At 42.8% G+C, this 22,101-nt stretch overlaps 1 protein-coding gene across 4 annotated transcripts; it reads right to left on the reverse strand.

The window, feature by feature from the left end:
• Nucleotides 1-1,267: 1,267 nt before the first annotated feature.
• LOC131191435 (E3 ubiquitin-protein ligase TRIM39-like) lies at nt 1,268-21,648 on the reverse strand. Of its 4 annotated transcripts, XM_058169566.1 has the most exons (9): nt 21,587-21,648; nt 14,940-14,988; nt 13,407-13,881; nt 9,824-9,919; nt 6,393-6,626; nt 5,560-5,582; nt 3,108-3,376; nt 2,673-2,957; nt 1,268-2,127 (listed from the first exon to the last, which is right to left on the reverse strand). In XM_058169566.1, the coding sequence occupies exons 3-9, from the start codon at nt 13,824-13,826 to the stop codon at nt 1,598-1,600; spliced, it is 1,857 nt and encodes a 618-aa protein (XP_058025549.1). In that variant the 5' UTR covers nt 13,827-13,881; nt 14,940-14,988; nt 21,587-21,648; the 3' UTR covers nt 1,268-1,597. The 4 variants fall into 4 exon arrangements, with proteins under 4 accessions (XP_058025549.1, XP_058025550.1, XP_058025547.1 ...); XM_058169567.1 differs by lacking the exon at nt 14,940-14,988 and having other exon boundaries at nt 2,673-2,942; nt 21,587-21,628; XM_058169564.1 differs by lacking the exon at nt 14,940-14,988 and having other exon boundaries at nt 21,587-21,628.
• Between the last annotated feature and the right edge of the window lie 453 nt (nt 21,649-22,101).

Raw genomic sequence — 22,101 nt, forward strand, 5'->3', positions numbered from 1 at the left:
TGCTCAATAGTAGTACCTGTGAGAGGGATCTTGGAGTCCTAGTGGATAACCATTTAGATATGAGCCAGCAGTGTGCAGCAGCTGTTAAAAAGCCAACACAGTTCTGGGCTGCATAAACAGAGGATAGAATCAAGATCACGTGAAGTGTTAGTACCACTTTATAATGCCTTGGTAAGGCCACACTTGGAATATTGCATCCAGTTTTGGTACGATGTAAAAAGATGTTGAGACTCTAGAAAGAGTGCAGAGAAGAGCAACGAAGATGATTAGGGGATTGGAGGCTAAAACATATGAAGAACGGTTGCAGGAACTCAGTATGCCTAGTTTAATGAAAAGAAGGACTAGGGGAGACATGATAGCAGTGTTCCAATATCTCAGGGGTTGCCACAAAGAAGAGGGAGTCGGGCTGTTCTCCAAAGCACCTAAGGGTAGAACAAGAAGCAATGGGTGGAAACTGATCAAAGAAAGAAGCAACTTAGAACTGAGGAGAAATTTCCTGACAGTTAGAACAATTAATAAGTGGAACGACTTGCCTGCAGAAGTTGTGAATGCCCCAACACTGGAAATTTTTAAGAAAATGTTGGATAACCATCTGACTGAGATGGTGTAGTGTTTCCTGCCTGGGCAGGGGGTTGGACTAGAAGGCCTCCAAGGTCCCTTCCAACTCTGTTGTTATGTTATGTTATGTTAATATAGATCAAGATTGAAATAACCAAGAGATGAGAATTAACTGCATAAGAGATTTTTTGAAATAATTAATGTTAATTAGTATTATTTTTTTTTATTATTGTTTTTCTTTTAATAAAATTAAGAATGATTTTTTTAAAAAATGTGTTTAGTGAAATGTAATGATTATTGATGTTGACATAAAGATTGAAAAGAAAGAAATTTGTAATTGGGAATATAGGGTTTTAATGTAGAAGGGAGAGAGAAGAAGGGGGGCAAAAAGGGAGGGGGCTGGACTTGATTTAAAAGTTAAATTCAGGACAGAGGGTTAGATTGAATCTTATATTAGAGATATGCAAATAATAAAAGTAAAAAGTGGGGAAGGCAAATATATTTGATAAAATATACAATGAGGGTGGTGGAAAATTGAATTGGGTTTGACTATGTGCCTGGTATTTTTTTCAAAAAATATGCTGTACGTGGTTTGTTTCAAAAAATTAAAAAAAATAAAATAAACTGCATTGTAGCTTAGTGTGCTGGCAGAGTTCATATAATGGGCAAGGATGCTGAACACAAAGAATCACAATCTAGTTATGTTTTTTAAGGTATTTATTTTCTTTTATCAACAAAGATAAAATACAAAACAGAAAAGAGAAGAAAACAACATCAAAAATTTTGTATATTAAAAAAACCCTAAATCTAACATTAAAGATAAAGATCAGGTTGAAAGCTACACTTATAGAACTCTCTGCGCCTAGAACAACAACCATGGACCACAATAGTCAGGTGAGACCCTTTTCGAATCTTTGAGCAATTGTTTGTAAAGAGGGATTAGCATGGACTTTCTCTTAAAATAGCCATCCTAACACATCCCAATGTTTTCAACTTTCACTAGGCTGTTCTTTGCAATGCTACACTTTGAGCTAAGATCTCAAAGCTGCAGACCGCACACCCAGAGGGGGTAGTTGCTTTGAGTGCTGAGAAAGGGGAGCATGGAAGTATGCTTGGAAAGGGCAGTTTGGAAGGTGTAGAGGTGGGACCTGCTGCTGCTGTTGTAAAAAGAGAGCTGCCCCCCTTCAAAGTCCAGGTAGACCCCAACTTTTTCCATCTGCCCGCAGACCGAGAGGGGCGTACGGGGCTCACTCAGAGCTTGGTACTCTTCTGCCTTCAGCTCAATAGCCCACACCCCTTCCTTGGGCAGAAAGTTCAGCTGCTTCTTGCGCTCCACAGACTTTTTGGCCATCCCCACTATCCAACTGGGGCTGTCCCCAACATCGATCTCCCAGTAGAAGCGCCCAGTGGTAATGCCCTTCCGTCCCACCACACACGGGGTGGAAGTGAAGCTCTCTGGCTTTTCTTGCCAGAACGGTCGTTCAGGACTGAACTTGACCCCGGTGGCTTCTTCCACAAGGACCAAGCTGGGATGAGCTGAGTTGCAATCCAAAGTGATGCTTGCAGGGACTAGAGAGGGAAGATGGAAAGAATTCAGAATGAACAAGAGCGGACTTGTGCAGCAGGGTATTGCAGGAGTATAAAGAGGTCCACGAAAAAATTAGAAACAAATGAATGTAATATTAGCCAGCTGTTACTAAAGCTACTGTCTGAAGCTTCCTTTCTTTCTTTTAGCCCAAACTACATTACGGTGTAATTCTATATAATAGGATAATTAGAGCAATTAAGCAATTATATTTGGAAGAGTTAGTGGTAAATGGAAAGGAGGCCATCAAAGAACACTGTGGGTTGACACCATCAAAACTGACACCAGCCAGAGCATAGAAGAACTCAAAGAAGCAGTGCAAGATTGGAAGATGTGGAGAGACCTGGCCCACAGAATCACCAAGAGTTGGGACATGACTGAATGGATAACATCATCATCATCATCATCATCACCACCACCACATTACAGGGTTATTGCTGTGGAATACATAGCCTTGAACTTCGAGATAAAAACGAGATAAAAGTAATAAACCAATAACCAACATATTTGATCTAAAACCTCAACTCACCGGGATATAGCCCATCCAGGAGCTCCTTCCAGACGTAGAATTGCAGAGGTCCTTTAAACTCTCCCAGGTTCAAGTCTACAGCCACCACTCCATCTTCTGCCTCTTCCTTCTCCTCCTCTTCTTCCTCTGCTGTCTCTTGTTCTTCCTCTTCTTCCTCCTCCTCCTCCTTTTCCTCTTCTCTCCCCTCTTCCTCCTTGTCAACGACTTCATCAATCTCATTCTCACACTCATCTTTGTCTTCGAGCCCATCTTCTCCTACCAGTTCAGCATCTAGTTTGGGTTTGTCTGGTGGATATTATCATCATCATCATCATCATCATCATCACATTACATGGTTATTGCTGTGGAGTACATAGACTTGAACTTCCACAAAAAAATAGGGTATAAAAGCAATAAACCAATAACCTGTATACTTGGTCTAAAAACTCAACTCACCTGGATGTAGCCCATTCAGGAGCTGCTTCCAGGCGTAGAATTGTTCTTTAAACTTGCCCAGGTTCAAGTCTACAGGCACCACTCCATCTTCCGCCTCTTCCTTCTCCTCTTCTTCCTCTTCTTCCTCTTCTTCCTCCTCCTTTTCTTTTTCTTCCTCCTCATCAACATCTTCATCAGTCTCATTCTCACACTCATCTTTGAGCCCATCTTCTCCAACCAGTTCAGCATTTAGTTCAGGTTCATCTAGAGCTCCTTGTTCCTTACGGAGCCTGAAGGAAAAGAGCATCCCAAGGATCAGCCATTTTAGAATAAGCTGCCCCAATTCTATCAAAACTAGAGGAATCAGATCGGGGTCCTTCTACAGAGAGATATCTGAGTACTTCTGATCAAAAAAGAATGATGCATTATTATTATTATTATTATTATTATTATTATTATTATTATTATTATTATTATTATTATTATTATTATTATTATTATGCCTCTTTAATGGATTTTGTGCACTAAGAGGGAAAAAACTTGGAAAATACTGGGGAAAAGTGGAAGGATTTAGAACTGGAAGACAATTACACCTGGGACTGTCCCCTGCTCCATAAATCAGGTTTTATTAGAAGCACCCATGCATTTTTAAAAAATAATCACAGCAGAGAACAGCACAAGACCAACAGATGATTTTTTGACTCCCAAAACAGTTAAGTAGGTTCAGATCTGATGAAACTTCCCAGGGAAGCTGGAAAAACCAAGAGAAAGTGATGGCCATGCTGTGGCCAAGAAAATGCCCACGTCATCACCAGAACGGAAGACTCACTCAAGAGAATCTCCACTTCTTTCTTTTTGCAGTTTTACAGAGATTTGGGTAGGAGCCAAAGGGCCAGAAGAACATTCTCCCTCCCAATCAAACTCTTTTCATGGCCAAATCAACCTTGCTTTGTCTCTACTCCCCAAAAAGAAGAGGAGCCAACTTTATAACTGTAGCAGAATTTTTTAATGGAAGTAAACAAGTAGCCATCTTCATATGTGGAGGAGCTTCACCTACTCATCCAGCAGCTTCTGAAAGGTGAAAGAGGAAGTCATGGCTGCAGTGAGGAAGCAAACCAATATACCCTGAATTAGTGGTGTCAAATTCAAGGCCCGCGGGCTGGATGCAGCCCACAGGGTGTCTAGACCTGGCCTGTGGGGCCACCCTGGAAACAGTAAAGGACTGCCCCGCGGTGCCTCTGCCAGCGAAAGCAGAGCTTTGGAAGACCACAGGAGAGCTCAACAGCCCATTTTTGCTGCTCGACCACTCGGGCCACCACAGGTGTCCCCAACACGAGTGACATCAAGCTGGCTACGCCCCCCCTTGCCACCACCACCCCCGTGGTCAAACACAACTGTTCCACGGCCCTCAATGAATTTGAGTTTGACACACTTGTCCTGTAGGGTCAGCCCTCCCTGTTGGTTCATGCTTTTCTTCCTTTCATATATTTATTATATAGGTGTTGTTATGGTCCGCCAGCAGCCTGCTGAGCTGGCAACGGAGTCGAACAGCGATCAGGCTGAGGAAGAACATGGGCCAGTCCTGGAGACTGGGGAAGGCCCGGATGAGGGCTCTGCATCAGAGGCAGAGGGGCCAGGGCCATCTGGGAGTGATGTGCAGACTCCGGAGCCTCCAGAGGCTGACAGTAATGAGGCAGAGGAACAGGAGGAGCCTGTTCCTAATACACACATGAGAAGAGCTGCCAGAAGGCAAGAGCAGCTCAAGCAAAGAGGACAACTCGGGAGTAGGGCCAAGAGATGATTGGCCCCTCCCATAAGGCTTAAAAGACCAGCAATGCCGTTTGGGCTCTTTGCCGGAAAACAATGTTGACAGCCTTGTCTTGCTGCATTTATTTCTTGCTTTGAAGTTTTGCCAAGAAAAGCCTTTGGCAATTTGCCTAATTAGGTTGGTGATAAGACTGAAGAATTGTGTTAGGAAGTACTTGCTTTGATTTAGTTTGGACTGTGCTGAGAATGAGTTAATTCTCAGCTGTTCTAATAAAGTCTGTTTGTTTTTAAACTGATTTGAGTGTACTACTATCTATTTGGGCCTGTGTCACAACAGATATTCTTGGACTTAACAACCATTCATTGAGAGACCAAACTTACAATGCTGAAAAGAGTGATTTACAACCGATCCTCACATTTACAGCTGTTGGTCGTGATCAAGATACAGGTGCTTGACAACCAGGCTGTGAGAGTTGCCATGTTGGGGGTCATGTGACTGCCATTTGTGACCTTCCAAGCTGGCTTGGAATAAGCAAAGTCAAAGGGGGAAGCTGGATTCGCTTAATGACTGCAGCGATTCACTTAAGAACAGTGGCAAAAAAAAAGGTTGGAGGCGATATTTAACAACCACCTTGCTTATCAAAGGAAACGTTGATCCTAACTTTGGCTGTAATTTGGTGTATAAGAAAAGAGAAACACTACTTACCTCTCTAGCAACTCTTTTGCCTCCTGTGGGAGGGAAGGAGAGAGAGAGAGAAGGGAGGGAGGGAGGGAAAGAGGGAAAGAGGGAGAGAGAGAGAGAGAGAGAAAAGTGAGATAACAGTCAAAATAATTCTTTCTGTGGGTTATCACCCACTTTCCTGTCAGAGCGTTCTGCATTTTAATGGTGCACAACAGATTTTTGCTCTCAGTCGATCAGGGGTGTCAAACTCAAGGCCTGCGGGCCACATCTGGGCCACGGGGTGCTTAGATCTGGCCTGTGGGGTTGCCCTGGAAGCAAAGGACCAACTGCAGTGCCTCTGCCAGCGAAAATGGAGCTCGGAAGGGGTTCACACCACCCTCCTGAGCTTTTTTTCTGCTGGCAGAGTGCTGGAGGAGGCTGTCGCAGCCAAAACCGGAGCCCGGGTGCCTCCGACCATAGGGGGTATTGAGCTGGCCACGCCCACCCCGGCCACACCCAGCAATCAAACACAACCCTGATGTGGCCCTCAATGAAATTGCGTTTGACACCCCTGCCAAGTTTCTTGGCCAAGTTTATTATCAGAAAAAAAATCCCAGGGGAATACTATCACAACATATAAAGGATAAACAAAAATTGAGGACCATAGAGTCAAAGTGTTTGATATGCCATTGCAAAATGGAGGCCATGAAAGCGCATGTACTGATCGATTTCTCTTTTACATGAACAAACACTGTGGAATCAGTCCTACTTATTTTATTTGTTTTAAGAAAATCGATTTGGCCACCCAACTGGCTCTCAGTTATTTCAGGTGCCTTACAAAGATTAAAAAAAAGCACAGAGCCCAAGATCCCCCTTACCTTAAGGAAACTAAAGTGGTCTTTGCATTCAAGGCCGGCCTGTACACGACACAGCGTTTCCGAACGTGTGGCTATCTTGCAGTCCAGTTTCTTTAACTTGGTTTCCATCTGCGCCAACTTCTTTTCCGTCTGGTTTTCTAAGGCCTGTTTTATAGCCAACTCTCTGTCATTCAGCAGCTGGTGCATCTTCACAAACTCTTCAGAGATATGCTCAGACAAGGATTTGGAGCAGGTCTGGAAAAACAGAGAGGGGGCACAGCAAAAGGTTGTGGTTTGGTCAAAGAGAAATAATCACCTGTCCACACTGGTGTTGGTTTTGGGGTAGACTCCTGATAATACTTTGGATAGCCATGAAAAGATAAATCAATGGACCATCAAACAAATCAACTTGCCTTATACACTGTAAGCCGCCCTGAGTCTTCGGAGAAGGGCGGGATATAAATGTAAACAAAAAACAAAACAAAAAAAAACCTCATTTGTTGATGAGTTTGTTGTGAGACCCCTCCTCAAGAAGCCTTCCCTGGACCCAGCTGTTTTAGGAAATTATCGTCCGGTCTCCAACCTTCGCTTCACGGCGAAGGTTGTAGAGAGTGCAGTGGCACGTCAATTACCCCAGTACCTGGATGAAACTGTCTATCTAGACCCATTCCAGTCCGGCTTTCGACCTGGATACAGTACGGAGACGGCTTTGGTCGCGTTGGTTGATGATCTCTGGAGGGCCAGGGACACGGGTTACTCCTCTGCCCTGGTCCTATTAGACCTCTCAGTGGCTTTCGATACCATCGACCATGGTATCCTGCTGCGCCGGCTGGGGAGTTTGGGAGTGGAAGGCACCGTTTGTCGGTGGTTCTCCTCCTATCTCTCTGACCGGACGCAGATGGTGTTGGCAGGGGGGCAGAGATCGACCCCGAGGCGCCTCATGTGTGGGGTGCCGCAGGGATCGATTCTCTCGCCTCTCCTGTTCAACATCTATATGAAGCCGCTGGGTGAGAACATCAGTGGTTTTGGGGTGAGGTACCAACTGTACGCTGATGATACGCAGCTGTACTTTTCCACCCCAGGCCACCCCAACGAAGCTATCGAAGTACTGTCCCGGTGTCTAGAAGCTGTACGGGTCTGGATGGGGAGGAACAGGCTCAAGCTTCATCCCTCCAAGACGGAGTGGCTGTGGATGCCGGCACCCCGGTACAGTCAGTTGCAGCCGCGGCTGACTGTTGGGGGCGAATCATTGGCCCCGATGGAAAGGGTGCGCAACTTGGGCGTTCTCCTGGATGGGCGGTTGTCTTTTGAAGATCACTTGACGACCGTCTCCAGGAGAGCTTTTTATCAGGTCCGCCTGATTCACCAGTTGCGCCCCTTCCTGGACCGGGATGCCTTATGCACGGTCACTCATGCTCTTTTTACCTCTCACTTGGACTACTGCAATGCTCTCTACATGGGGCTCCCCTTGAAGAGCACCCGGAGGCTCCAGTTAGTCCAGAATGCAGCCGCGCGGGTGATAGAGGGAGCGGTTCGGAGCTCCCATGTAACACCTATCCTGCGCAGACTGCACTGGCTACCTGTTGTCTTCCGGATGCGCTTCAAGGTATTGGTTACCACCTTTAAAGCGCTCTATGGCTTAGGACTGGGATACTTACAGGACCGTCTACTGCCATCTTGTACCTCCCAGCGACCTGTGCGTTCTCACAGAGAGGGACTCCTCAGGGTGCCGTCAGCCAAGTAATGTCGACTGGCGGCTCCCAGGGGAAGGGCCTTCTCTGTGGGGGCTCCTACCCTGTAGAACGAACTTCCCCCTGGACTCCGACAACTACCTGACCTTCGGACCTTTCGCCACGAACTTTAGACTTATTTATTCCATCTTGCAGGACTGGCTTGAATTTTTAAATCCTTTAGCTGATTTTATGGGTTTTAAATTTTTATCAATTTTATAGGGTTTGATTGTATTTTAAAATGGAGCCAAATTTAATAAGTTTTTTAATGTCTGTTTTTAGTATTGTATGGGTATTTTATCTTGGCTGTAAACGGCCCTGAGTCCTTCGGGAGAAGGGCGGTATACAAATTAAAATATTATTATTAATATTATTATTATTATTATTTGAGTTCTTATTTGAAGCACTAATGATTCAAAACATCCTACTTTGGGCATATAATGCAAAATCCTAACATTTTTAAGGAAACTCTAATACTAGGAAAGGTGGAAAGAACGAGAAGATGAAGAACAAAAGCAAAGATGGTGGACATAGTTACAGTGGCAATGGGGGCACCATTGGATGAACTGAAAAACCAGGTTAGGAATAAATCGTCATGGAGAAACTGCATTTTGCTCGGAGTTGAAAACTACTTGATACCATCTAATTTATTTTATGAATTTATTAAATTTATATGCCAGCCATTTCACTGTCGGGTAACTTATAATCAATCAATCAATGCCACTATACCGATTACACTAAGCAATACTGGCAATTTAAATATTTGCCTTTATTATAATGTAGTGACAGCACACATATACACACAGATGTACATACACACACACAACGATGTATGTAGTTGAGTAGTGAAACATCTGCAAGAAAACAACCAAGCTGGAAAGCACCAAAGACCTCACCATTCAACCCTGAGCTACAAATATTCCCTTCTGACACAAAGTTCTAATTGTGTGTCTTTTTTATTTATTTTTATTTTGTCACACAGTATATATAATCATAAGCATGAAATAATTATACAATATATAAGCATATACATGAGTATGAGTATGTAATAACTATATTAATTTGATATAATAAAAGGAAACAATAGGACAGGAACGGTAGGCACGCTTGTGCTCTTATGCACGCCCCTTACAGACCTCTTAGAAATGGGGTGAGGTCAATAGTAGACAGTTTTTGGTTAAAGCTTTGGGGATTTTGAGAAGAGACCACAGAGTCAGGTAGTATTCCAAGCATTAACAACTCTGTTACTGAAGTCATATTTTCTGCAATCAAGATTGGAGCGGTTAACATTAAGCTTAAATCTATTGTGTGCACGTGTATTGTTGCAACTGAAGCTGAAGTAGTCTTTTGTGGTGGCTTAGAGCACCACAGTGCTTCTAAATGTTTAAAATTAAATTGAGAATTCTAGGGGAAGAGGGAACAGAATGGACTATCCTGAAAAATGCATGGTTGACAACTTTGGCAACTTGAATGCCACACTACACCATATTTATTTATTTATTGTTGATCTGAATGTGAATCAAACAAGCAGGTAGCTTTTCTTTTCCGTAGACTGAATTGCAGGAGCCTGGATTAAATGCTGACTATGAAACACCTAATATTAAATTAATGAGTTGCAAATGGTAGCATTGACAGCAATAGTTGCTGGGCTGAAGAGAGAAAAGATACACTCAGTTTAACCTTAAACAGAAAATCCCAATCATCCCCACTTCCCAGCTGCACCTTTAATTCAATAATGTTCTCCTGCTGGTGGCACTGGCTCCTTTTCAACAGCTTGAGACCTTCCTCAAGAGGCTCCAGAGATGCCTTCAGCTGGTCCTAAAAGGAAGAGAAAGTTGAGCTCTCACTTAAAAGGAACACCAGCATTTGACTGATACCAGGACAATTTTTTATTTCCAGCCAGGTTCTGTCAGACTTCTGTCCCCCAATCAGCCCTAATTAGAATTTAACTTGTTAGTTAAAAGTGTTTTATATGATGATAGATTTAGTTAGCAATATATTAAGTTTTTCGTTCTCCTGCATTTATTTAAGGTATTTCTTTTTCCTTATGGAATTTTTGTAGAGTCAGTCTCTCTCTCTCTCTCTCCCTCTCTCTCTCTCCAGGTAGTCCTCAATTTATGACCACAATTGAGCCCAAAATTCCTAAGTGAGAAACTTGTTAAATAAATTTTGTCCCAATTTACGACCTTTCTTGCTACAGCTGTTAAGTGAATCACTGCAGTTGTTAAATTAGTAACACTGTTGTTAGGTGAACATGGCTTCCCCATTGACTTTGCTTGTCAGAAGATCACATGACCCTGGGACACTGCAGCTATTCATTAATATGGACCACTTACCAAGCATCCGAATGTAAATCACATGACCATAGGGATGATGCGATGGCCATAACTGTGAAAATGGTCATAAGTCACCTTTTTCAATGCCGTTGTAACTTAGGACAGTCACTAAGCAAACTGTTGTGTGAGTGTATGTGCCTGAATGTATGTATGTATGTATGTATGTACCGTGTTTCCCTGAAAATAAGACCATCTTATATTTTTTTGAACCCCGAAATAAGCGCTTAGCCTTATTTTTAGGGAGGTCTGGTTATTTTGGGGCGTGTGGAGGAAACCAGAGAAAATGGTGGGGACCGGCTGTGCATGCGTTTAAATATTTTCAGGGAGAGCTTATTTTCCGAGAGGCAGGTTATTTTAGCGCATGCACTCAAAAACTCGATTGGGCTTATTATCAGGGAAACAGGGTATGTATATCATTTCATCCACCCACAATCTTCTTTTGACTTCAAGGAAATCAGAATACAGGTAGACGTCAATTTATGGAGCACAACATTCCTGTTGCTAAGCGAGACAGTTGTTAAATGAATTTTTCTCCATTTTATGACTTTTCTTGCTACACTGCAGTTGTTCAGTTAGTAACACCGTTTGTTTTGTTTGTTTGTTTTACATTTATATCCCACCCTTCTCTGAAGACTCAGGGCGGCTTACAGTGTGTAAGGCAATAGTCTCATTCTATTTGTATATTTACAAAGTCAACTTATTGCCCCCCCAACAATCTGGGTCCTCATTTTACCTACCTTATAAAGGATGGAAGGCTGAGTCAACCTTGGACCTGGTGGGACTAGAACCTGCAGTAATTGCAGGCAGCTGTGTTTAATAACAGGCTTCTTACAGCCTGAGCCACACCGCGGCCCATTGTTAAGTGAAGCCGGTTTCCCCATTGACTTTGCTTGTCAGAAGATCGCAAAAGGTGACCACGTGACCCCGGGACACTGCGACCTTCATAAATATGAGCCAGTCTGAATTTTGATCGCGTGACCATGGGGATGCTGCCATGGTCATAAGTGTGAAAACCAGTCATAAGTCACTTTTTTCAGTGACGTTGTAACTTTGAACACTCATTAAACCAATGTTGTAAGTTGAGAACTACCTGTCCTGGCTTCCACAGCCACTTTCTGTTAAGGGTTTGGTCATGCTTAGATGTCTATGTGGTCAACAGGACTGAAAATGACCTGATGGCACATAATCAACCAGTTGATCAACCTGGACCACTCTTTCTCAACTTTAGCAATAGCAATAGCACTTAGACTTATATACCACTTCATAATGCTTTTTACAGCCCTCTCTAAGCGGTTTACAGAGTCAGCCTATTGCCCCCAACAATCTGGGTCCTCGTTTTACCCATCTCGGAAGGATGGAAGGCTGAGTCAACCTTGAGCCGGTGAGATTTGAACTGCCGAACTGTAGCTAGCAGTCAGCTGAAGTACTGCACTCTAACCACTGCGCCACCTCGGCTCTTTTTACCAACTTTAATTTTGCTGGCTGAGGAATTCTGGGAGTTGAAGTCCACAAGTCTTAAAGTTGTCAAGGTTGGAGACTCTTGATCTAAACTGTGCCTTGAAACTGACAAGCCCATAACGGCTTAGCTCAGTGGTGTCAAACTCTATTTCATTAAGGGCCACATCAGGGTTGTATTTGACCTGGGGGGGGGAGGGGGGGCGTGGCCAGCTCAACATCACTCATGTCAGGCGCGCAAGTGGTGGCCCAAACCCTCTGCCAGCAAAAACAGGCTCCCAAGCTCTGTTTTCAGCTGCGACGGTGTCCTGCAACCCTCTGCCAGCAAAAACAGACCTCGGGAAGGTCAGCCGCAACCCTCCCTAGCTCCGTTCTCGCTGGCAGAGGTACCACAGGCCAGTCCTTTGCCGTTCCCAGGGCGGCCTCATGGGCTAGATCTAAGCATCCCACAGGCTGTATCCAGCCCCCGGGCCTTGAGTTTGATACCCCTGGCTTAGCTAATGCAACTGAAAGTGTAATTGGAAAGTATGTGTTTCTTGTAAGCCTGTAGCCTGCATGGAGAGAAATTCCTTTCCCAATGATGTTGCTCCTCATAGAATGTCCTCAAGCGAATGTATCCCTCCCAAATAATTCTCAGAACTAAACCTTCCTCCAATTAGAAGGTAAACAAATCCGTATGATAGGAGAGGCCAGCAGCAGGTTCCCAAAACTCTTGCCCTTTCCAGCCACCTCCATAGATCAAATAGTGAATCTTCAGGAAGAGGGAAATGAATTGCAGACTGTATTTTTCAGACTGTAAGACACACTTTTTTGTCTCCCAAAAGGGGGCAAAAATGTTTGTGTGTCTTATAGACTAAATATTGACAAAGCCTCGCTCACCCGCCACCCATTTTTTTGCCTCTGCACGCCCTGTCATGGAGCCTTTTTTTGGGGCCATTTTCAGGTCTTTCTTCAGGCCATTTTTTAATGCTTTTTTGGCCTGTTTTTTTCCAGCCTGTTTTTGAGGCTTTTTCCAGCCTGTTTTTGAGGCTTTTTTCAGCCCGTTTTCAAGGCTTTTTCTGGCCCATTTTTGAGGCTTTTTTTTGGCCAATCTTTTTTGGAAAAAATGGCCTGAAAAAAGCCTCAAAACAGGGCAAAACCCCCTCAAAAACGGGCTAAAAAAAGCCTCAAACACAGGCTGAAAAAAGCCTTGAAAATGAGGCACATGGAGGCCAAAAGCTTTTTTTGTTGATTTCCTCTTCTAAATTTAGGGGTGTATTATAGTCAGGTGCATCTTATAGTCCGAAAAATAGGTTAAATGCGAGATACAGATTCAGTATAATATTAGAAAAGTGGGAAATAAATTTTACAAAGCAAGAGAGATATGAGAGAAAAAGAGACAGACAGAGGAGGGAGAGGGGGAGAGAGAAAAAGAGAGTGAGAGAGAGGGAGGGAGAGAGGGAGAGAGAGAGAGTGTGTGTGTGTCTTGTTCAACCAGAGGCCACCTTCCTTCTCCTCCCAGGTCCCGTTCTTACCTGATAGTTCTGAACCGCGTTTTTCAGGGGCAGGAAGTCATGTCCCCGATGCTGAGGCAAGTCCCGGCAGATGACGCAAATGGGCTCCTCATCTTGGCTGCAGAAGAGCTTGAGAGGCTCCTCGTGTTCCTCACAGAAGTGCCAGCCTCCGGTGCCGCTCAGCTGAGCCCTTTCATCCAGCTTCAGAAGCCGGGCCTTCTTGGCCAAGCTACAGAGGGCTCGGTTCATGTGGCGCAAAGTGAAGGGTTGCCGGCATTCGGGGCAGAGCCCGCTACTTTCCCCTGTGGGGATGCAGGGCTCCAGGCAGGGAGCGCAGAAGCTGTGGCCGCACTCCAGTATGTGGGGCTCCTGAAAGAGGCAGAGGCAAATGGGGCACAGCAGGTCTTCAGTGAAACTGGACACTTCCCGTACTGAAGCCATGTTGGTCAAGAGAGCCCGAACAGGTTTCCCAAGTTAGAACAGCTTCTATTTCTGCCTGTTAAGTGAACATAGAATAATAGGATTGGAAGGGACCTTGGAGGTCTTCTAGTCCAACCCCCTGCCCAAGCAGAAGACTCTATACCATTCCAGACAAATGTTTGTCCAATTTCTCCTTTAAAACCTCTAATGATGGAGCACCCACAACTTTTGAAAAGGCAAGCATTTCACTGGTTAATTGTTCTCACTGTCAGGAATTTTCTCCTTAATTCTAAGTTGGATCTCTCCTTTGACAAGTTTCCATCCATTACTTTTTGTCCTGCTCTCAGGTGCTTTAGAAAATAAGTCAACCCTCTCTTGTCTGTGACAGTCCCTCAAGTACTGGAAGACTGAGGCGAAGGGCTGTCTGCCATCCCAGACAGATCAGACTTAAACACCAAGACACACAGTCATGAATCCTAAAACTATTTTTCTTACAGGGTTACAGAAACAGAGTCTGGAGGTGCTTCCTGTCTTTATTCTAACGTGACCCAAGAAGGATAAACCCTGAGACATTTTCTCAAATTGCATGCCTATTTTGGACACAGAAATTTCTTATCTCACCACTGCCTGGGCTGCGTCTCTTCCTCCTCTTTCTCGAAGTGATTCTGACAGCCCATTGCAGGGAGGGGAAACCCTTCAATGTATCAGACCTGCTGCCACCTAGGGAGATCTAAACAAGGCGAACTTAAGGAAAGAGCTACCAAAATACTTTCAGCATGTCAATTGTCCCACTAGAGGCAAGAATACTTTAGGCCATTGCTACACAACACTAAGATGCTTATCGGTCCTTACCACCAACAGCTGTGGGACACTCCGATCATTGCATGATTCACCTTGTACTTGCTTACAGGAAAAGACTTAAACCCACAAAACCAACAATTAAATCAGGGAAGACCTGGACTTAGGAGGCAAAGTTAAAGCTACAGGCCTGCCTTGACTGCACTGATTGGAATGTTTTTGAAAGTACCTCTGCAGACTTAGATAAACTCACAGAGACTGTAACATCATATGTCAGCTTCTGTGAAGACCTATGTGTACCCACCAGGAATTTGCAAATATTGAATAACAACAAACCTTGGTTCACAGCTAAACGTAAGCAGCTACATCGTTCCAAAGAGGAAACCTACAGAAAAGGTGATAAAATGCTGTACAATCAGGCCAGAAATGTATTAACAAGGGAGAACAGAGCAGCAAAAAGAAGCTACTCTGAAAAGCTAAAGAATCAGTTCTCAACAAATGAACCCGCAAATATGTGGAAAACTCTTAAAAATATCACCGGCTATGGCAAACCTTCCCAGGCTGAAGGAAATTAGCAACTGGCAGATGATCTGAATGTGTTTTACTGCAGGTTTGAAAGGAAACTACAGCCACCTATCTCCACAACCCCCATCTTAGACACACCAACAACAACCAAGCCTCCTACAACTGACCCCCTCCCATTGGGTTCACAACCCCTAGTGATCACAGAAAAGAAAGTGCAAGACCTATTTCACAGACAAAAGCCAGGAAAAGCTCCAGGCCCAGATAAGATAACTCCTTCTTGCTTAGAAGTCTATGCTGACCAATTAGCCCCCATCTTCACCCGTATCTTCAATAAATCACTAGAGATTTGCTATGTTCCTTTTTGCTTCAAACACTCTACTATTATCCCAGTGCTAAAGAAGCCCACCATTAAGGAACTGAATGTCTACAGACCAATTGTTCTAACATCTGTAGCATGAAAACCTTTGAAAGGCTAGTGCTGTCCCAGTTGAAAACCATCACGGATCCACTGTTAGACCCCTTGCAATTTGCACACCCAGCAAACAGATCAACAGATGATGCTGTTAATATGGCTCTGCACTACATCTACAACATCTTGACTCTCCAAAGACCTACACAAGGGTCCTCTTTGCAGACTTTAGTTCAGTATTCAATACTATCATTCCAGACATTCTTCTAACTAAGCTAAACCAGCTACAGGTACCTGAACACACTTGTAAGTGGATCATAAGCTTCCAACAAACAGGAAGCAGCAGGTGAAGCTAAGCAGAATCACATCAGATACCTGTACAATTAGCACAGGGGCCCCCCAAGGCTGTGTGCTCTCCCCACTTCTCTCTGTATACCAATGACTGCATCTCTAATGATCCATCTGTTAAACTACTGAAGTTCGCAGATGACACAACAGTGATCGGTCTCATTCGAGACAATGATGAATCCTCATACAGACAGGAGGTTGAACGACTAGCCTCGTGGTGCAACCAAAACAATCTGGAACTGAACACACTCAAAACCGTAGAAATGGTGGTAGACTTTAGGAGAAACCCTTCCATACTTCCACCTCTCACAATACTTGACAACACAGTATCAACAGTAGAAACCTTCAAATTTCTAGGTTCTATCATATTGCAAGATCTAAACTGGACAGCTAACATCAAAAATGTCATCAAAAAAGGACAACAAAGAATGTTCTTTCTGCGCCAACTCAGAAAGCTCAAACTGCCCAAGGAGCTGCTGATCCAGTTCTATAGAGGAATTATTGAGTCTGTCATTTGCACCTCTATAACTGTCTGGTTTGGTTCTGCAACCTAACAAGAAAGACACAGACTTCAGAGGATCACTAGAACTGCAGAAAAAACAATTGCTATCAACCTGCCTTCCATTGAGGACCTGTATATTTCATGAGTCCAAAGAGGGCTGTGAAAATATTTACAGACCCCTCACATCCTGGTCATAAACTGTTTCAACTCCTACCCCCAAAACAACACTACAGAGCACTGCACACCAGAACAACTAGACACAGAACAGTTTTTTCCTGAATGCCATCATTCTGCTAAACAAATAATTCCTTCAATACTGTCAAACTATTTACTAAATCTGCACTACTATTAATCTTCTCATTGTTCCTATCACTTGTCTCCTTGCACTTATGACTGTATAACTTTTTGCTTGTATCCTTACAATTTATATTGTAAGATGGCGCCGACGAAGGCTGCCTCGGTGAAATGCTCTCTAATTGTTTCTTTATTTCTAATTGTTCTCTGTGACTCACTACGGATTTCCTACTCACGAGACCATCTGCTAAAAATTAAGGAACATTTCTTTAAGGAGCAGCTTTCTTTAATCTCACCCCCGCCTGTCTTTACAAACACGGAGGAGATTCTAACACAGGAGGAGGCAATTCCCACGGAGCCATGGATTACTAAAAAAACCAAACGACGGAAACGAAGGAAACGAGGTAAACGATCTGGGATCTTAATCAAGCTAAGAACTCGCACTAAAACTCCTCTGCCTTCAATTTTCCTAACAAATATACGCTCACTTGCAAATAAGATGGATGAAATACTCCTCTTAAACAAATGCTATTCTGATTTTCGCAATTCAGCAGTCCTATGCTTCTCTGAAACCTGGTTAAATGAATCAATTGAAAATAGCAGCCTGAACATTCCAGGATTTCAAATTGAACGATCAGACAGGATTCCAGAAACATCTGGTAAAAGAAAGGAGGAGGCTTATGCCTATATATTAATTCAACCTGGTGTCAAGATTTTAACATAATTTACAAATTCTGTGACAACAATTTAGAGACTCTAATTATCAACTGCAAACCTTACTATTCGCCTCGTGAATTTTCCTCATTTCTTCTAATTGCTGTTTATGTCCCACCACAAGCCTGTGTAAACGAGGCATTACGAACTCTAGCTGACCAAATCATGGAGGCTGAAGCCAAACACCCTGATTCACTGGCCATTGTTTTGGGAGATCTAAACAAGGCAAACTTAAGGAAAGAACTACCAAAATACTTTCAGCATGTCAATTGTCCCACCAGAGGCAAGAATACTCTAGACCACTGCTACACAACACTAAAAGATGCCTATCGGTCTTTACCACGTGCAGCTGTAGGACACTCTGATCATTGCATGATTCACCTTGTACCTGCTTACAGGCAAAGACTTAAAGCCATAAAACCAATAATTAAATCAGTGAAAACCTGGACGGAGGAATCAGAATTAAAGCTACAGGCATGTTTTGACTGCACTGATTGGAATATTTTTAAAGATACCTCTGCAGACCTGGATGAACTCACAGATACTGTAACATAATATGTCAGCTTCTGTGAAGACCTATGTGTACCTACAAGGAACTTACGAATACACAGTAACAATAAACCTTGGTTTACACCTAAACTTAAGCAGCTACGACATTCCAAAGAGGAAGCCTACAGAAAAGGTGATAAAATGCTGTACAATCAGGCCAGAAATGCACTAACAAGGGAGATAAGAGCAGCAAAAAGAAGCTACTCTGAAAAGCTAAAGAATCAATTCTCAGCAAATGAACCAGCAAACATGTGGAAAACTCTTAAAAATATCACCGGCTATGGCAAACCTTCTTCCCAGGCTGAAGGTAATCAACAACTGGCAGATGACCTGAATGAGTTTTACTGCAGGTTTGAAAGGAAACTACAGCCACCTATCTCCACAACCCCCATCTCAGACACACCAACAACAGCCAAGCCTCCTACAACTGACCCCATTTCATTGGGTTCACAACCCCTAGTGATCACAGAAAAGGAAGTGCAGGACCTATTTCACAGACAAAAGCCAGGAAAAGCTCCAGGCCCAGACAAGATAACTCCTTCTTGCTTAAAAGTCTGTGCTGACCAATTGGCCCCCATCTTCACCCATATTTTCAATAAATCACTAGAGATGTGCTATGTTCCTTCTTGCTTCAAACGCCTACCATCATCCCAGTGCCAAGAAGCCCACCATCAAGGAACTGAATGACTACAGACCAGTTGCTCTAACATCTGTAGTCATGAAAACCTTTGAAAGGCTAGTGCTTTCCTACCTGAAAACCATCACGAATCCGCTCTTAGACCCCTTGCAATTTGCATACCGAGCAAATAGATCAACAGATGATGCTGTTAATATGGCTCTGCACTACATCCTACAACATCTTGAGTCTCCAAAGACCTATGCAAGGGTCCTTTTGTAGACTTTAGTTCAGCATTCAATACCATCATTCCAGACATTCTTCTAACTAAGCTAAACCAGCTACAGGTACGGAACAGACTTGTAAGTGGATCACAAGCTTCCTAACAAACAGGAAGCAGCAGGTGAAGCTAAGCAAGATCACATCAAATACCTGTACAATTAGCACAGGGCCCCCAAGGCTGTGTGCTCTCCCACTTCTCTTCTCTCTGTATACCAATGACTGCATCTCCAATGATCCATTTGTTAAGCTACTGAAGTTCGCAGATGACACAACAGTGATTGGTCTCATTCGAGACAATGACGAATCCGCATATAGGCGAGAGGTCGAGCGACTAGCCTTGTGGTGCAACCAAAACAATCTGGAACTGAACACACTCAAAACCGTAGAAATGGTGGTAGACTTTAGGAAAAACCCTTCCATACTTCCACCTCTCACAATACTTGACAACACAGTATCAACAGTAGAAACCTTCAAATTTCTGGGTTCTATCATATCGCAAGATCTCAAATGGACAGCTAACATGAAAAACATCATTAAAAAAGGACAACAAAGAATGTTCTTTCTGCGCCAACTCAGTAAGCTCAAACTGCCCAAGGAGCTGCTGATCCAATTCTACAGAGGAATTATTGAGTCTGTCATTTGCACCTCTATAACTGTCTGGTTCGGTTCTGCAACCCAACAAGAAAAACACAGACTTCAGAGGATAATTAGAACTGCAGAAAAAATAATTGCTACCAACTTGTCTTCCATTGAGGACCTGTATACTGCACGAATCAAGAAGAGGGCCGTGAAAATATTTGCAGATCCCTCACATCCTGGACATAAACTGTTTTAACTCCTACCCTCAAACGATGCTATAGAGCACTGCACACCAGAACAACTAGACACAAGAACAGTTTTTTCCCGAAGGCCATCACTCTGCTAAACAAATAATTCCCTCAACACTGTCAGACTATTTACTGAATCTGCACTACTATTAATCGTTTCATAGTTCCCATCACCAATCTCTTTCCACTTATGACTGTATGACTATAACTTGTTGCTGGCAATCCTTATGATTTATATTGATATATTGATCATCAATTGTGTTGTAAATGTTGTACCTTGATGAACGTATCTTTTCTTTTATGTACACTGAGAGCATATGCACCAAGACAAATTCCTTGTGTGTCCAATCACACTTGGCCAATAAAATTCTATTCTATTCTATTCTATTGATTGTTTCCTGATTGCTTATTTGTACCCTATGACTATCATTAAGTGTTGTACCTTAGAATTCTTGAACGTATCTTTTCTTTTATGTACACTGAGAGCATATGCACTAAAGACAAATTCTTTATGTGTCCAATCACACTTAGCCAACAAAATATATATATATATATATATTCTATTCCATTCACTTAAACCACTAAATAAAAAACATCCTCGGCTCCATCTGCTGAGAAAGGCAGGGTTTTTATTAGAAGTGTGTTGCAGTGATGCATAGCCAGAACTGAGCATTGCATGCCAAAAGCCCAAAGTTTAACCTTCCCCTCCCTTAGCTACCTCCCATCACCCACCCCATGCAACCAATCAAGTTCAGGTAGGATGTTTTTGTAATGGCCAGTTTTGCATAGGAAGGTATGCAGCTGATATGCCAGGTAACCTTGAAACAGCAACTCCAATAGATGCAGAAGTTTTCCTGCTTTCCTCCCTGCTGCAAAACTTAACTTTCATTTTTCCCCTTGCCTTCCTCCCTCCTCCCTTCCCATAATTTGTGGAAGTCTGTGGAAGCACAAGCAACTATATGGTGGCAGCTGACACCATGTTTCTCTGGATCTTCAGGAAAGCTTATTTTTATTATTATTATTTCAGCCGTCTTCAATTAAAGAAAACTTCAGCGGCTGTGAAGCCCTTTTTTAAAAAAAACAAGCAAACAAACAAACTTTTACTTTGAAATAAGAAAGGAATAATTCTGAATTCAATCATTCAAATTATTGTGCATTTCCGGATCTTTCCTAAGCAACCACAAAACTCAGGTTTCTGGTCTGGTGTGGATCTCTTGCGAGAATCGACAGATGAATGAAAAGATAATCAGAGGAATAATTCAACAGTCCTAAGGGTTGTGAGGAAAACAAATTCTTGGACATCTTAACAAGACAGAGGCTTAGAAGGAATGTGTGTTAATTGAAGTCCTTGCTTCTCGATATCCTTATCAAAACTTCTATGACAACTGATATGTTTCTTTTCATTATTAAGACAACTCTTTCTTGAGAACAGTAAGAGTGGATGAATGGGAAAGTAATTTGAGGTTTGCTAATTGTGAATATCCATGTGTACATTATCTATTACCTATGTATATATAATTATCATTTCTCCTTTCCTGAAATATGTATAGGTAGTCTTCAATTTACTACCACAACTGAGACCAAGATTTCTGTTGCTAAGCGAGAGATTTTTGAAGTGAGTTTTGCTCCATTTTACAGTTTTTCTTTTTCTTTACAATTCAGCATTTATTGATGAGCAGAACCAAAACATAGCATGCAGTCCTAGGACAGCTGACAAATTGGTTGAAGGAGTGGATGGATCTTCATAGGTTTCTGTGACTTTGTATCTTTTGCTATGTCAGAGTTTAGGCAGCGTAACTAGTAATATGAGATAAACCCAGGAGCAAAACACAGCACACAGAACACACAGCCTTTTATATAAATAACAGTGGTTTTATCTACAGTGAAATATTTATAAACTTATGCGTGGTTAAATACCTTTACAGCTACTGATACACGGAGAACAATGATACACACGAGGAGAAAGCTTGAGAAGGAACGCCCTCTAATGGCTTCCTTTATATAAGCAGTTTAAGACCCACCTTCTTAGTGACAGTAACTCTGCTGCCTCATTCTATTGCATCAGCTTCCGGTTGCTTACAACTTCTCATCAGCTTACAGTTATTAACTCTTTATACCCTGACACTCCTCCCAGTTAAGGCTGTACAGTTGATACTCCAGAACCTTTAATAAATCAGGTTTTCTACCTTTACAATATTTCTACATGGTTACAATGCCTACATGCTTCCTTCTATTCCTAATGCAATCTCCTGTCGCCATTGTCATACATGCAGCATTGTTTACATTTACACTCAGTAACATATTTCGTTAACAACATTACATGGTAGCTTTGAGTTTCATAATTACCACTGTATGCCCCGACTCCATTCGCAGTAAACCTTTCAGGAAGTACACCCTTTTTACTCCTCTCTGATCTCCTAGGAATTACATGT

Source organism: Ahaetulla prasina, chromosome 2, assembly GCF_028640845.1.
Source record: "Ahaetulla prasina isolate Xishuangbanna chromosome 2, ASM2864084v1, whole genome shotgun sequence".
Lineage (NCBI taxonomy): Eukaryota > Metazoa > Chordata > Lepidosauria > Squamata > Colubridae > Ahaetulla > Ahaetulla prasina.

Coding starts and splice junctions, on each gene's coding strand:
- LOC131191435 (XM_058169566.1), bottom strand. CDS start 13,826: ATGGCTTCAGTACGGGAAGTGTCCAGTTTCACTGAAGACCTGCTGTGC. Junction 9,920..13,406: donor ACGCGGTTCAGAACTATCAG/GTAAGAACGGGA, acceptor TCTTCCTTTTAG/GACCAGCTGAAGGCATCTCT. Junction 5,583..6,392: donor ACCACTTTAGTTTCCTTAAG/GTAAGGGGGATC, acceptor TCCCTCCCACAG/GAGGCAAAAGAGTTGCTAGA.